Consider the following 16074-nt stretch of genomic DNA (forward strand, 5'->3'; position numbering starts at 1 on the left):
GGCTTTACCGTGAGCAATAGCTCTGGTATTTTTTCTGAAATAACACCAACGCTGATGATCTCAAGGGGCACTAGCTAGAAATGCTTCTTGAGGGGTGTCCTTTAGAAACCACCAGAGAGATGCGCTGCAAGGCTTGCTGGGAGCCAAGCTGCTTGGGAACAGCAAACTGCTTGCCATGCTTTCATAACCACAGCATTTTGGCCCAGGGCTCCCTGTTGCAGCTGCAGGCGCTGCTGGGAATAGGCCATAGGGCTGGGCAGAAGATGATGGTGGTGGGAAAGAGGTGGACAGAGGGATACATCAGAGGACTCCTGTCACAGGATGCACATCCTTGCCCCATTAAAGGAGGGAAGACAGGGAAAGCTGGACCTGTGGGTGCAAAAGCCAGGGAGGCACAAGCTGGTCCAGCAGACGGCATCATCCTGCTCAAGGACCGGCAGCTGCTACGTGGGCTGCACTCACCACAGCTCAGCCACAAATGTGACAGCAGTCAATGCGTGGCAGCAGCTCAGGGAAACTCCTCTTGGCTGAAATCTGCTCTCTATACACAATTGGTCAAATACTCGTGAGTAACAAGCACATCACGTTAAGGGATCCTACTTGGGCCACTGGCAACCAGAGGAAAGAACTGGATACACTTTCTAAATCGGTCATGGCCATTGGCCATGATTTTTCTCTGTACAATTAGCAGATGACTTAATTCTTTGCTTAATCTGAACTATTTCCGACTTGTATCTGAGGAAGTTTGGTTTCCCAACTGCCTTTCTAAATCTGGATTGCGAACTTCATGAGGTTGTTCAGCACTGAATTTCCATAGATATTCCTTTGTAATATTTTCCTAGAAAGATAAGTCTCATTCAAACTTTTCTCACCCATGAGGCACCAGAGATACTAAGGTGCTCTGCATACCCAATTTAGCACTGTGCAATCCTCCTCCCTAAGCCCCAGGGAGTTCATCTGCATGGCAGAAGACTAGTGATGGGTGGCTCCAGCCATATCTGCTGCCTTTCCAAGCTGCATTTTAGTAGCACAGGTGACAAACTCCTGATACAAATGCTAATGTCCTGCCCCGCGAGATAGACGAATTAAATAGCATGATGCTTTGAACAGATTCACAATATTTATTCAATCGCTTTGAAGGTGCAATAGCATAAGTGCATGTTTCTCCCTTTCTCCCACGTCTCCCCGCTGCTGGCCTCTCTGCTAGTTGCAATAGTTTTCCAGTTGGTAGAGGGAGCACGGGTTATGGCAGCATTGCTCAACAATTCCTCTCTTCACTTTCTCATATTCCTCCTGCTGGAACGGCAGTTCTTCTGCCTCGCCACGCAACGGCCCACTCACTGTGAGGGAAAAACAAAAAGGGGGATAAAAAATAAAGAAGATGAGCTGTGGGACTCCATGCAGCATCATTCCTGGTTACGGAGCTCTGCAGAGGCTCCCTTTCAGACACCAGGACTGGCCAGAGCCAGCTGGAAAACAGGAGGAGCATTGCAAATATCTCCCCTTGCAGCACTTTTGGGGTCTGCATCCATGGAACTGTAAGGAAGGGTTCGTCCCAGGGCTGGGTGCATTTCCCAGCTGGTCCCGAACCGCCTGCTCTTGCTCGCTGCCTGCATGTAGCCTAGAGCCAAGTGCAGAAGCACTTGTGTGTGTTCGTGCTCACAGCTGGGGACAAGTTTTAAAAGGAATGCTAAATTGGGGGATTTGAACACACATAGTACTAAACAAAACGTGCCATTTGCTGAAGGGAACTTGAAAACTTGTCAAGAAAACGGTTCAGGCTGCATGGATAAATTAAGAGGTCTTCAGTGACTTCAACACAAAAAGAAAGTGCATGGAAAGTGAGGATAAGATGAGGTTTCTAGGCCAGGATAAAAGTATAGCACAAGATGCAAATTCCCAAAGTCCCCAAAGCATAATGTAATGAGCAAGACCCAAGAGTGACAAGAAATCATTGTGTTAGTGCACTGGGAGGAAAACTCAGAGAAGATTTATTCTAACATTTCACGGAAGAGGATGTATCTAGTGGATATTTCACAATTTACTCATCTTCATCCTTCAGGTCTTCTGGGAGAAGATAGTAAGTACAACTAGCTCATGTGATAGAGAGGTATTAGCTCAGGCTAAAATACTGGAAAAAGAACTAGAAAGCTTTTAGGCCTTTCAAATTTTTTTGGCCCTAATGAAATTCTCCCTATGGTATTTAGAGAATCGGATAAAAAGACTTTTAACAAATGTGATGGTATTCAGAAACATCAAAAGCAAATCAAATAGACCATGTAGCCTTTCAAAAAAAAATGCAGCAAATCAGCTGCCTATCTTCTCTGACATTATCTTGCTTCACCTTCCTAAGCCCACTGCGACTCTTTCACAGGACAGTCGCACACATATGCGATGCATATGCAGATACAAATGAAACCACTACTCAGTGGGAGGAGGATGGCTGCGACATCTCTGTTGTAGTTAGAGGAGGTGGTGTAAGGGCTAATCCTTGAGGTCCAGGGTTAAAATGAGCGGGACTTGGCAGGGGTCTCTTCTGCACCTGGTGCTGTTCAAAATCTCCATCAGTAACACAGAGGATGAAGGAGAGAGTGTGCTTGCCGAATTTATAGAGGACACGAAGCTGAGAGGAACTGTGAGTACCCTTCTCCCAGGAGAAACATCATCCTTGCTCTATAGCGTGAGCACTGCAGGTCCTGGCCGTGTCGAGATACGCATGGGAAACACAGTGTTCAAAGGCAGCTCTCCAAAATGCCCCATCCCACCTACATTCGCATTCAGTGCTGGAAGTGCCTGAAACTGGGACAGGGATTCGGCGCAGAGGGGGATGCAGGCAGCATCCCATCTCAAATGTCCCTGCACATTCACCACCTGATGGTCACCAAGCCATGGAAATGCCACGTTTCCAGTAGGTCCTTGTATGGCAGAAAGCCCCAGGCACCATTCCTAAGTGACAGCTCAGGAAGGGGATTAGCGTCAGATACAGAGCACTGAAGATGTGTTTTTTACTGTTATGGTTCTTTTCTGCAAATCTGTTTTCAATTTGGAAATTTAACTGTTGATAGAGGACATTTGCTCACTACTTGTAACTTCTCTGGAGTTCAAACTCGATCACAAGTGAAACTGAGAAGCACAGGACATGCTGTATCCCAGAAACAGAAAGTTCAGATAAAGCGTTTAGGACAAGCTTGGGAACCTCCAGAGCTGTTTGGAAGCTGGTATCCTCCAGAGGGGGACTAGGCAGAAAGGTCTGCCTTGGTGGCCCACAGTCCAGTCCATCTGGGGGCATGGCAGGTGACAGAGAGCAGAGATCTCTGTAATGCCAAAATTGCATTTGCCCTGCTACCGATCAAAACAAGCACTCCCATAAGAAAAAAACGGGGAAAAGGAGGGTGGGTCCAAACTGAGAATGATTTGCATGGACAGAGGTCTAGAAAATATGACCTAAGAAGGCATATTGGAGAAGCTGAGGGCATGGGATAGCTGAGAGCAATTTCAAGCTAGACATGGTAAAGGTCTTTAAGTGTTTTGGAAAACTGCCATAAAGAATAATGCAGTAGACTCTTCCCCATGTCCACTGTGGAGAAGAAAAGGAATAATTTATGGCAGGGGCCATTTGGGCCATTCAAGAGGAAGCATGGGAACAGACAGTTTCAGAAAGCAGGAAGATCTTCCTCACTGGAGGTTTTAAAGAGCATGCTAGACGAGCATGGGTCAGGAAGGATACAGAGATAACTGATCCTGCCCTGGGACAAAAGAGGGGCTTCTTGAGTTCTCCCCACCCTTATTTTCCATGGGCATTTCCAGACCCAAGCCATAGCCACACAAGTCTGGGGTGGGTATTAGGCTGATTTTAGCCTCTAATTTCCAAGAGATAGGCAGACAAGCTTAAGCTTTCAATGAAAATTCCTTCTGCTCCATAAACCTCTTTTTCTACCTGCCCTCCCACCTGCTTTTTTAACCTGAGGAGTTTTTCATTGGCAATACAGTGTTTTTGGTATTTTAAAGCAATTCCTGCTATTCACCACTGAGGATATTACTGCTGTAACTGTCCAAAACAGACCATTGCCTTTTACACCACATAGCATACAACTGTGGTCACCGTTGGTGACTGGACTTCTGGTTGCCACCAGAAAAAAGGATCATATTTCTGCAATCAATCCCAACCCTTGTGTTGCACACACTCTTTCCCTCTGCACAGAAAAGCATCTCTATCATACCTGGACCTCTTCCTCTCTCACAGACTGGTCTGAAGGGGGAAAGCAGCTGTTACAAGCAAGCAATATCTTCACAAAGTGTCTACACATAGCAAGGGAGTTTCTGGGAAGACAGCTGTTCAAACAGCAGAAGAGCTGTCAAAGCACCTTGCCAAGTTGATGGGGAGCCTTCACTTACCTAGAGGCTGTTCAATGTCTCGCCGGGCTTTGGGGGAGTAGAAGAAGCCCCTCTCTCCGCACACCAGGTAGAGAGCCTCCACCAGGTGGGAGCCGCAGAGGTGCTGGTTGGGAGCTGCATGGCTGGTCCCAGGGCCAGAAAGAGCAAGAAGGGCCAAGAGAGGCAGGGATTGGATCCAGAGAGCCATGGTAACCTGCTGAGACCAGGGGCAAGAGGGAGAGGAGAGACAGGGAGGCCTGCAAGGGAGAATTAAGTGGTTATCAGGCATCTTGCCCCGTTCAGCTCCTTTGGCACAAACCTGAGATCAAAGAAGCAGACGGACCCTCTGAAGACCCTCTGGCTGGAGAGGGAAGGACAGCTTTACAGACACAGCTTTGCAAATGACAGTAAATAACTAATAACTATAGCCAACAGTGCATATCCACCGACATGCTCCTGTCAGTCCTTCCCACCCTCCCTGCTCACTTCCTCAAAAAACTGAGCCCCAGGTGCCCACTTATGGGGCGACCAGCAATGGTGACCACCCTGCATCCCATCACCAGCTTGGGGCTCTGGAAAGGTGCTATCGGGGGAAAGTCTGTAAAATCTTTGGGATTAAATTCAGTGAGGATCTGTGACTGCACCCAGAGGACCTCTCCTGGGCTTAGTGCTAGAGCAGAAGCTCAAGTCTTGGATGTACCAGCACTGGCAAAAACTGCTCAGCCCTGGGGCCGGACTCCCGAAGGAGAGCCTGTGTGCTGCAAGATTCGTTGAGTTGAGCCTTCTGTTGTACCTGCCCAGGAGAGCAAAGATCAGTGGATGTCTTCAGGGGAGAAGCCCCCTGTGCCAAGTCAGAAGGGACTATTCTTTTATGAGGGCCCAAAAACAACACTGTGCTCAACGGCCTGAGGGGACCTAATTTTCTTCCACTAGCAAGCCAGTACTTGTCACAAGCAGTTACATCCACTTGAGCAAACAGCTTCACAAAGCACAGGTAGAAGCTAAAAGGAGGTAACTAGACTTACCCGAGGAAGTATCAGCAAGTGATGGAGAGAAGTTTGCTCCTGGAAGTGCAGAGTGTTTCCCATTCTCTGTTTCCTGTATTTATATGCTTTACATTAGCCCAAATTACACAAGATCTAGTCGGAAGCCCGCCTTCTCAGTGACGCCCTAGCCCAAATTTTTGCTGTTTGGGCACATTAAGTTCTCACTACGTAGGATCAACAGGTCTTTAGACAAGTTAAGATAGAAGCAACTGTTTGCAGTTTCCATCTCATTTCGTCTTACCTGTTTTTGCTTCCCCTGCAGCTCATCCTGAGCCATCAGTGACCCTTTTAGCAAGAGGTAATGGTGCAATTACAGTTGTAATGATTACATTAATGCTGGCAATAAGTACTGCTGGCATTGAGGTGGCCAACAGTCTGTCCACCTCAACAGCTGTTTCTGAAGTGCAAAATTAAAGGCAAACACGTTAATATGTTTGATTAATATCATCTCAGCAAGTATGCTGCAATGAGACCAAGTGGTCAGTGAGACCATGCCACTGTCAGGTGTTAGAGGAAAGAAAACAAGTTATCGCAGCAAAGGGCACCTGAAGCCCCTCTCACAGCCCATGCAATGGTGAGCTGGAGACACGCACCCAGGGCCTGGGCTGGGAGAGGAACAACATCTGCATTTTGCAGGAAAAGGTGGGTGATGGTTTTAGCCCTGTGCAGGGCTAAAATTTGAAAATTAAAAATTTGCACATTTTGAACACCAAGAAACATTTCCAGTAAATCCTAGCAAAACATTTTGCTTCAAACAACTGGCAGTCTCCCATGATGAAGAAAGAGTCTTCAGAAATGTTTTCGGTTGGGGTTGTCATATTTATTTACTAGCTGAGATGGTTCAGCTGATCATGTTCACACCTTCCAGGCAAAGTCTACAGCAGATCTGAGCTTGTAGGTGATCTGATGGGCTATGACAGTTAAGAATCCTTCATGTTTCTCTTCAACAATTGTGTACCCTGGGGGCAAGTTTGGACACTTCTTCTGGCTCCTCCTCTTCCCCACCAGTTCAGAAGAAACATCACTTCACAAATAGCACTTTGTTGTTGGTAGCGCTCAGAACAACTACCATGTTCACTGTGATCCGTTGCTGTGCGCTCATGAGATTAAAATGCGTGGTCAGTACTCATCATTGTGAAGAGGAACTTGGAAAACTGACTTGAATATAAACCAGTATAGCAATTTCTCCTACTAGCCAACCAAAGAGGTCCATCAGAGTGAGGACATTGGCTTGTCAGGGCTCCTGTCCTGATGAACATCAGTCCAAAGTTCCCATGGTTTGAGGTTGGAAGGAGCCACTGCATCTCTAGTAATGGTGACTAAAAGGAAGAAAAAGCAAGCGTTACTGGTTTGTCTACCTGAGTTTGTAGAGAGTCTGAAAGAGCTGCTCTGGGATTTGTGATTCTGTATTATAGCAGCGTGTACCAATTCAGGTGCCAGCAAAGCTTGCCCTAATGCCTTTATTTAACTGCTCATTAAATCACACAGGGAAATAATCGGCTCACAACGACCTGCACTGCCATGGTCTAGAATGGCACTAGACATCACCGTGAAAAAGGATCCAAGGGCTGAAACTGCTTCTGACAAGTCCAAGGGGGAGTCCACCAAGTTTCATGACTCTGACACTGGTCCCTGTTTTTCAAAGCATGTGAATCCGTCCTGTGCAAACTGCAGCCACTTCAGCTTTCTGCTCTCACTTTCACAACTCTACCCCATTTCCTGGACAGCTCTGTGATATCTCGACCTACTTTCTTCTCTGCTGCTAGTAACATGCTTGTGTCCTTACTGACTACAACATGCTTTTCTTCCTTCTTTCTGCAAAGGCTTTCAGTCAGTGAAAGGCATTTTAAATGTCAGGGATTAGTTGCTCTTTGGACTTCCCATTACACTGAATATTTAGGTTAGAATCACTGAAAAGGACTCATTTTGATCTTCCTGAACTCTTGCTTGCTGAATCAGAATAGGTCTGATTCTCCATATATAAATGTGTAAATCAGAAGGAAGTTCACTGAAATCAGCATAATGCTCAGAGACCCAGACCAGACTCTCAATTTCTTAAGCAGCTAAAGTAATTCCTCCCAAATACTTCCATCAGCATCTAGTCTGTAGTGAGTCCCATCAGCCTCTGTCATGGCAGTATCATGTGTTTGCTAAATTACTGTGACTGCAAAAAGGCTGGGGAAAAGTGCTAAATCTCTGATGAGTGTGCAGGGAGGAGACTTATTTGCTCAAATGGATGTGAGACAAGGTTATCGACTATGTCCCCTGCTATGTAGGTCTTCCGTCCTCATGCGAATAAATCCAAGTTGTGATGTTCAACCAAAGTTAATAGCATCTCTGCGCAATGCGTAACACTATCTCTGTCTCCCTGCCCCTCAAAAAAATATTTGATGTACTTGAATGACCTAGTGGTATACCCATGAAGAGGGGCTCAGGTTTCAGGGAGATATGAGTGCAGGGAATTCACTTACTCAGACCTTCTTTCTGCCATGAAAAGATGGGGAATTATTAACTCTACAGCATAAAAGCTGACATTTCACTCTATTTAAAGTAGATTTTCAGTGCTAGAAATGGTTCCCAAGATTTGTGCCACCTACAAATCTTGCCAGAGGAGGGGCCCATAGCTGTGCTCCTTACATCCTTGGGCTCGTCGCCAGTGGCAGCTTTCCGACACTTCAGACGTGGCAGGAGATCAGGGAGGAAAGGAGGAGCGTGAACTCTGCCCTCCTGCTGCCCTCCAGAACAGACCATGATCTCTCGTTTCCAGCCCCACATCCTCCCATCCATCACCATGGCCGGGGACTTGGGGAGGACCCTTTGGGACCCCCAGTGCCTTGGAGGCAGCGCGCTCTGGTCGTTCATCCCAGCTCAGCCTTTCAACCACAGGAATGGGTCAGAGCAATACGCTGGAAGATTTATTGAAAGGAAAAAAGATATCATGCTGGCTCAAAGACCAACATGAGCCAATTTTTTGTAAAAGTTTCCTACAGTGATTTTTTTTCCTTCCAAAATATGATAACTTTGATTATTTATTGGAAAACATATTTTCTTACCATAAATGGACCTTTAAAATATGAAAAATGTTAGCAGTGATTTAGAAAAATAGGCAAGCTAAAAAGGTTAACCAAAACATGGATATAAACTGTGGAAAGTTTTGTCTTAGAGGGAAAACTCCCATGTCAGCAGCAAACTGAGAAAGGGGAGCAGACAGGGGAGCCCATTTTTTGAAGAGGAAAGCTTTTTTTTAACAGGAAATCCCAGCTCGCTTCTTTCATGTTGGGCTTCCCCGTGATTTTCACTTGATAGGGAAGAGCTCGCCAAACTCTCATTCATCATTTTGCTCTCGTGGCCTCCTGCAACCAGCCCGCTCAGCCCCCGCCGCTTGGCTTCCCGTTCGGATCACCCAGATGAAAGGACTCGCTGGGTGGGAGCGGGCTGCTCCTGACTTCTGCCCTTGGTGCTAAATCACCTCCAGACGTGACTTGAAACCATCTCCCTCACTCCTGTCACCCCCCAACCCCGAGCGGTTGCATCAGTGGGGAGGAGGTTTAGGCAATCCCCGGTGTCATGTAATCAAGTTTTACAGTCCATTGCCAGCACAATAAAATCTTTACTACTGTAGATGTCTAGCATTTTCAAACCCTGTCCTGAAAAATAACAAGCCCGTTATGGGGGAACTAGTTAACGATTACAAGTTTGTGCAAGTTTTACTGAAAGCAAAGGTCAGCTCTTGAGGCGAGCAAGTTCTCAGCAAGCACCTGGGGACCCAGAAACGTGAGCCCCGGCTCCAGCTGCTGCGTTGAGCGGCCACTGCTGGGGCCATGCGGCCTCGTCCCCAGGCTGTGGGTGGCCAGGTTGAGCAGACCCTTAGGACGGCCTCCAGCTGTTTGGCAGTGATGTGTCCAGGTAAAGACCTGCCAAAGGCACTGCAGTAGCACTTGAAGCTCTTTCCCCATCTAATGGAGTCATGCCCTTGGCAGGTCTCTGTAGAATGGCCAGCAGCGGTTGCGGACGTGTTGGGTTGTATCTGCACATTGCACCAGAAGCAGAGCAGAGATCAATGCCATGGTGATGCTGTGTGCTCCTCTACACTGAGGGCAAGTTCAAGGGCTTGTGAAACAGCTTACCCTAAGGCAACACCAGTTGCCAACGCATCCTTGGGCCCAGCCAGCAGGCCTGCCAAAAATGCAGCTCCAAGGCATCAGAAGGGCTCTGAACTGCTTCAGGCGACTTTGAGGATGGCCAGCCCCCAGAAGGTGCCCCAGTTCCGCCCCTGCTATGCTGTCTCATGTAACCAGTGCAAGGTGCTACCACCCCACTAGCAGCGAGGATGTGAGCCGGGAAGAGGAAGCAAAGGACAGAGAGTGAATCTGGTGCCAGGGAGGGTGCTTGACCATGTGAATTCTTGCAACGAATCCTCCAACGCTTGTACAGATACCTGGTGGCCTTCCTGGGTAGGTGGGGCAGGCGCTGGGGGCTCTTGGGGCGAGGGGGCTGCTTTGGCAAGGGTGAGGCTCTGCGGCTTATCTGGAGCCATACAATGAGAGCTGCCCTTGCTTCAAAAGGGACATTGTGCAAGCCAAGAAGGAGGCCACTCACTGGGATAAAAGTAATCTCAGCTGCTTCTGTAAACTAATCCAGGCTGCTGTCTGAATGCAGCGCTGGTGAGCTGTCCCCATCTCCCCTCCAGCCGTGGGGCCAGAGAGAGACGCTCCTGCCAGACTCTGGATTTCACAATTTTCCAGGCTCTTCCAGGCCAGGGACATTATCTTGCTGCTTAGAGCACAAAGGGTTGATTCATGAAGTGGAGGGTGCAGCCCAAAGTCCAATGTAACCAACCAGATGTTCCCACCCATTCCCATCACCCTTGTGTTGGCCTTTAACAACCAGGCTGCTCCAAAACACTGAGGAGAAGGTAAGAAGCACATCCAAACACCTGGTGATGCAGCTTCCTGACAGAAGATGCTCCACAGAGCAGCTCTGAAGAGCCAGGAGCTCTTGTTAACAGACTAGGGCCCAGGACTGGTGCCAGATGGCTTGCTGGGGCTAGCTGCACGTGCTCCTCATCCCCACATTGCTAGTGCCCAGTGAAGGAAGCAGTTGTGCCGGTTTCACCATCCTTTCTTTTCCCTCTTCCCAAGCTCAGGGCTCAAGGTCTCCGATGATCCAGGTCCTCCGGTCCTCCCTCCTGACCACATAGTGATGCTCAGATCAGCCTCTTGGCAGTGAAGCCCTGATCTGAGGCCAGACACAACTCACCTGGGACCACTGCACTGCAAATTGGTTTGGCTGCAAAATAGACCTTATTTAATGATCTCTAAAGTTCCCAGAATCCTTCCCATTCATCTTGGGAAGAACGAATGCCAGGCTATAAACATACATGGAAAAAAAAAAAAAAAAAAAAAAGGTATGCTTTTTCTAAGCCTGTTAAAATATTATTGAATACATTTTTTTTTGAGAAGTAGAGGAGAAAATAGCACCCAAGAGCTGCTAATAGTTGCTAGACACAGCTATTAGTAGACACAGCAGAACAAATTAGTTTGTTTATCAATGAGGAGAAGATGAAATCTGCAGCTATTAATGGCCCAAAAGCTGTGGTTGGCATAGATAGATAAACATTAGAAGAGGTGATGACACCTCAGTAGAGGAAAGATAAGGAACAGCAAAATCAGCAAATAACTTGCATAGACACAAGAAATCCTGGAAATCCCAATTAGCACCAATCTAAAAATATAGGTTTTCAGAACTGATACCATATCTGCCCCTCTTTACAGATCAGAATCATGGAAGTCAATGAGGGCAACTAAAGAACATCTTTACCTGTTCCTCAGGAAATGACTATGAGAGATCCATTGAGTCCATCATGGAGTTTCCTCTAGTTTCTAAAACCGTAGACCAGAAAACCATGGAAAGCACAATTGGAACAGACTTTCATGATGCCACCACAATGACTTCCCTAGCACGTGAGAACAGAGGCACCACTTGGAGAGCGAAGACTTAGATGAACCTGGAGAGGCCCCTGAGAACAGAAGATCTACTTTAATACCATGATGCTGAAAAGCATAGGCATGATGGGCATCAACGTAGTTTTCCTGATGGTAAAATTAGGGGTTGTAGCAGATACTGCAAGAGAACAGTGATGAACTCATTCTTGCAAGGCACTTTCTGCTGATGTTTTGACACCCCATTCTCCAGAATGGAGTTTGCTTAAAAAGCCCCTCTTTTGTGATTAAGAAGCTCTCAGAGATTTTAGCTGCTGTTGCTGTGGTGCCTTGAGGCCCAGCTTTTCTCCACAAGATGTGACTTGCCATCTGGAGTTGCCTTGCACTGCTTTGCCTTGGTGGCACACTCTGAGCTTTCATCTCACTACCAAAGCTTCACCCACATGGGAATTAACAGTGCACTGACCCATGCAGCTCTATGCCAAAGGACCTTTTCTAGTATGGCATCCCCTGATGATAAATAAATAAATTACTCTCACATGCAACACCTCCTTGAAGTTATGTCCATTGCTCAGCTTTATTGCAGCTCTGCTGATTACTCCTTTCTCCAGAGACGTCCACAGGGCCAGGAGAAGCTGTGGGCTCACAGAGGGCCCACTCCCTCCTCTCCATCAACCCCACACAGTCGGACGGTCTGTGCTTTTACAGCTCTCCCGTCTATCCTGCCAAGGCATCACGACTCCCAGGGTCAGATACCATTAATAATCACCGGGTAAGCGGATCGTTTTGAGCACTTAAAGCTACTTTAGGGATTTGGAGGCACAGCAATAACTGGCTGGGAGCTTCGCCTACCGGCTTGTTTAGGTTCCTAGACGAGGAGGTGTAAATCCTCCTGATAAGGCTTGTTAGTGTTAGAGGGCCAGCAGGAAGGGAGGGAGCGGGTGTCTCGGAGACAGGCACACGGAGCCCCAGGAGGGACCAGCCCGTGGGCTCGCCCCGGCCGGGGGCTCCCTCATGCCTGGGAAGGTGCTCGGGGCACAGCGTACCTCTGACAGCCGCGTCAGGCAGATTTACAGCAGCGCAGGGTCTGGGGCCATCGATTCAAAAGCCACCGCTTATCGGTGTTTAGAAAGAGAGCCCCGATGTGTTCATTAGTGATTTGGCCTTTGCTGTAAATAGAGGGGCCCGGTGCCTCGCTCTGACATTTTTGTCCTTATTATCTTGTCTTGGCCTCAGAGGGAGGCGGGAGAGTTATTTAAGGCTGACCTTAGGGGAAGGAAAATGAACAACTCCCTCTCCCCACCCTGTTTTCCTCTCTGCCTTTGTGAGCAACAGCCGCTGCCCTGAACTATCTGTGTGATATCCCTGATCCTCCACCATCCGTCCCTGCAAATATTTTGTAGATCAATTCACCCTGCTGTGCCCGGAGAGCTGACAGAGAAAACAACCACTGAAACACTCAGCAGAACAAGCTTCAGGAATAAAGAGAGACTTGACACCATTATCCTTCCAGGAAAAGCCACGAGGATGGGCAGTGACAGAGCTTGTCGGATCTTGCATACCCATGCTTTGCTTTGAATTCCTACCTGTGTTTTTAGCGGATTTCAAAAACGCTCGATGCTTCCCAAGCAAAGCCTCTAGGCATCATGTACAGAAACACTTGATGGTGCTCAGCTGGGTCCAGCGAGAAGGTTTTGCATTTGGGGGGTTGTACGCTGAAGATCTAGATTCAAATCCAAACCCGCCATAATTTTGGAGCAGAAGATTTGGGGAATGAGGGAGAAGTCTGGATGGGTTCTGCCCCTCCGGGAAGGAGTTTTTTTTTTTTTTTTTTTTTTTTTTTTTTAAATCCCCAGCACAAAGAAACCCTGGTCCATTGGAAATGAGGCACTTGCACGTTCAAAAGAGGTCCAGACATGGTACTCCTTTTGTTGATCTGTGGCCTCAAACAGCAATGGCTGCGCAGGGGGAGCTGCTCAAGGCTGCATCAGGACAGTAATATAGACATTTTTAAACTTGAACCCTTTCCTAAACTTTTCAAAACCCTTTATACAGCAAAACTCAGTTAAAATATTTACTGCATCAATTTTCAAGAGATTTCTGATAGTTCTTGCTTTTGACTGTGCCCAAAGAACATCACAGGACTGGCTTTCCTCTAGGGAATTCAGTGTTTTTCCAAACATAATATCGACAAGTCCTGGAAAACTGAGGTATTGAACTGTAAAGTGTAGCACCCTTTTTTGGTCCTCGGGGAGAAGGAAGCCTGATGCAAGCTGGATCAGCACCACGAAGGACAGCTCAGGTCAGCCACGCTTTCATTCAGATCCATTCCTGTCTGCAGCAGGGCTGGTATCTGTGCACTGTGCATACCCACAAGCACAGGCTTTGGGAATAACTTCTGCCCTGTGCCCACGCAGTGCAAGAAGAAAGATAGTCTGGACTGGCAGTGGTTGGAGACCCAAACCTGCCTCTTAGGCACATCTTCCTGGAGCTGTTTGGGCAGGTAATCACTTTTAAGGCTCTGTGCCTGGTCTGAATCGCTCTGGTCCTCTCTCTGCTTTTATCTGCCAACCTTTTACAGGGATGATAGTGCTTCTCTACCTCCCAGGCGTGTAATGAAGATGAATTCATTAAAGCTGTAACACTTTAACAAGGGCTATTAAGATATAGGGTATCCTTAAAAGTCCTAAATTAGAGAGCTGCCCCTCAGCTGGTGCTGGGGTGCCTGGATGGATGCTCCAGACCCGTGCTGGTGAGACCTTAATCCAGCTCCATAGGCGATTCTCAAAGGGATTTAACCAGAGTAAGTCTGGCTTTCCTGTAAAAGCCAAACATCCAGCACTAGCTGGAATTTGTTTCCTTAAACACACGAATAATTCTGGAGTACAAAACACTTCTGTGGCCATAGGTAGCTCTTCTGGTCCCCAGTTGCCTCTCAGGCATCCTGTGCCACATCTGCCAGCTCCCGCAGATGCATCAGATAGCTCAGGTAACCTGAAAAGTCCCCTGGGCTTGAGCAAGCAGAACACATCCCTATGGCTTTTAAAAGGGTGTCTGACACAGGTAGGGAGTTTGTAGCACAGCCTCCAGCATCTGTTCCTGTGCACACCAGCACATACTTAATATCTGAGAAAAATGCAAGTAACTCCACAGCTGAAATCAGGAAATATCAATTATCTTGAGGAACGCAGAGAATTACCTTCAATTTTACCCGGTTATTTTCCTCATGTGACTTTTCTCTTGCAGCGAGGCTTGTAGATGACTGATTGAGTATATCTTTATATCTCCCCTCTACAATTTCCCAGAGCTGCAGTCCCACTGGTCAGATGGAAAAACTAGTGCAGAGAGAGCTGCAGGGAGTGCTACCCGGCCGCTGATACCTCTCTGCAGAGCGGGCTCTGATGTGGGCAGAAAATCCACGTGCAGCCCTCCCCAAACAATCTTCAGAGTGTTGCCCTACAAGCACTCATCTGTATTAGCTCTGCAGCTTGGGCCAGTTCCATGGCTTCAGTTCTCATGCCCTCTACCCAGACAACATCTGAAATTATCAATTCCTCCATGAGCCAGAAGAGCATTTCCCAAAGTAGCAGGAGGCTCAGAGCCCTTTGAAATGGTCAGATGAGTAGATTACTGGGCATATTGCATATGCTGGCATTTCTGCATTACTGGAACTAAACAGAAATAGTGGGAAATGCTGGGACAGAAAGCATGTAGTGAAGGCAAGTCCCCTGTTGTGTTATTTAAAAAGGACCTCCCAACTACTGTTCCATGCATTACTGCACAATTAGTAATATCCTGGCAAAGAAAGGCTTAGATCAGTTCGTCCACAAACAAGGGATCATTTTCCACCTCTAAGTTAATGTTCTGCATGAACGCAAGTTGCAGTTCTCGTGCCTTAATGGGTCCCAGGTTATGCTTTGCAAACTGCCTGCAGGCAAGAGAGCAGGCTTGAACCTGGAAAGGAGCAGGGTGAAAGAGCCAAACTTGGGATGCTAGACCAGAAATATATTTTTTATTATTAATATCATGTCAGCAGCAGCACGATTCCAAAATGAAAAATAACTCTGCTTTGTCGTTCTTTACACAGAGAGACAGATCTATGCACAGCAGCAGCGATAACAAGGAGAGACCATTCAGTGAGGCACGAGCGCGCACGAGGGTCAGGGACATGGCGAGGGCTGGCTCAGAGGGAGGCTTGGCCCCTTCCCCCCCCTGCAGCTTGCCAGGAGGGAAGCTTTGCCCTGTGTGAACCCATCGCCTGGGCTCTCCCCAGGTGCCTTGCTATGCAGAGTGCAAACTCCTCCGGGAAGGTCTGGGGAGCCAGGAAGAACCAATCCTCAGGACACCAAGAGCAGCTGAGCCTGTGCCACGCAACCACCAGGATCAGCACCCACCTCTTGCAAGAGCAAGTGTTCCCTGGCCATGGTGGAGCACGTGAAGAGAAACTCGAGGATATGCTGCCTATATTAGCGGAATCATTATGGGAAGCGGTGAGCCAATACAACAAGTCAGTTGCTTTGATGAGCAAATTAGGTTTTAAAAGAGACTAAGTGACTTAAAACAAATTTGTCTTTAGAAAAGGAATACCATCTAGTGGCTCAAAAGCGTAACAGGGAGGTATAAGAGGAACTGGAGAATCAAAGGAATGCAGAAAAAGAAAGAAAAACTGCAGAACTTAGTAGCGGGATTAATATGTATAGTGCAGTGATTCA

At 47.5% G+C, this 16074-nt stretch overlaps 1 protein-coding gene across 1 annotated transcript; it reads right to left on the minus strand.

The window, feature by feature from the left end:
* Positions 1-1090: 1090 nt before the first annotated feature.
* Positions 1091-4582, minus strand: INS (insulin). The gene is made up of 2 exons (XM_010217738.2): positions 4396-4582; positions 1091-1340 (listed from the first exon to the last, which is right to left on the minus strand). The coding sequence occupies exons 1-2, from the start codon at positions 4580-4582 to the stop codon at positions 1204-1206; spliced, it is 324 nt and encodes a 107-aa protein (XP_010216040.1). The 3' UTR covers positions 1091-1203.
* Between the last annotated feature and the right edge of the window lie 11492 nt (positions 4583-16074).

Source organism: Tinamus guttatus, unplaced genomic scaffold (genome assembly GCF_059628265.1).
Source record: "Tinamus guttatus ecotype Peru unplaced genomic scaffold, ASM5962826v1 Tinamus_guttatus_pri_ptg000240l, whole genome shotgun sequence".
NCBI classification, from domain to species: Eukaryota; Metazoa; Chordata; class Aves; order Tinamiformes; family Tinamidae; genus Tinamus; species Tinamus guttatus.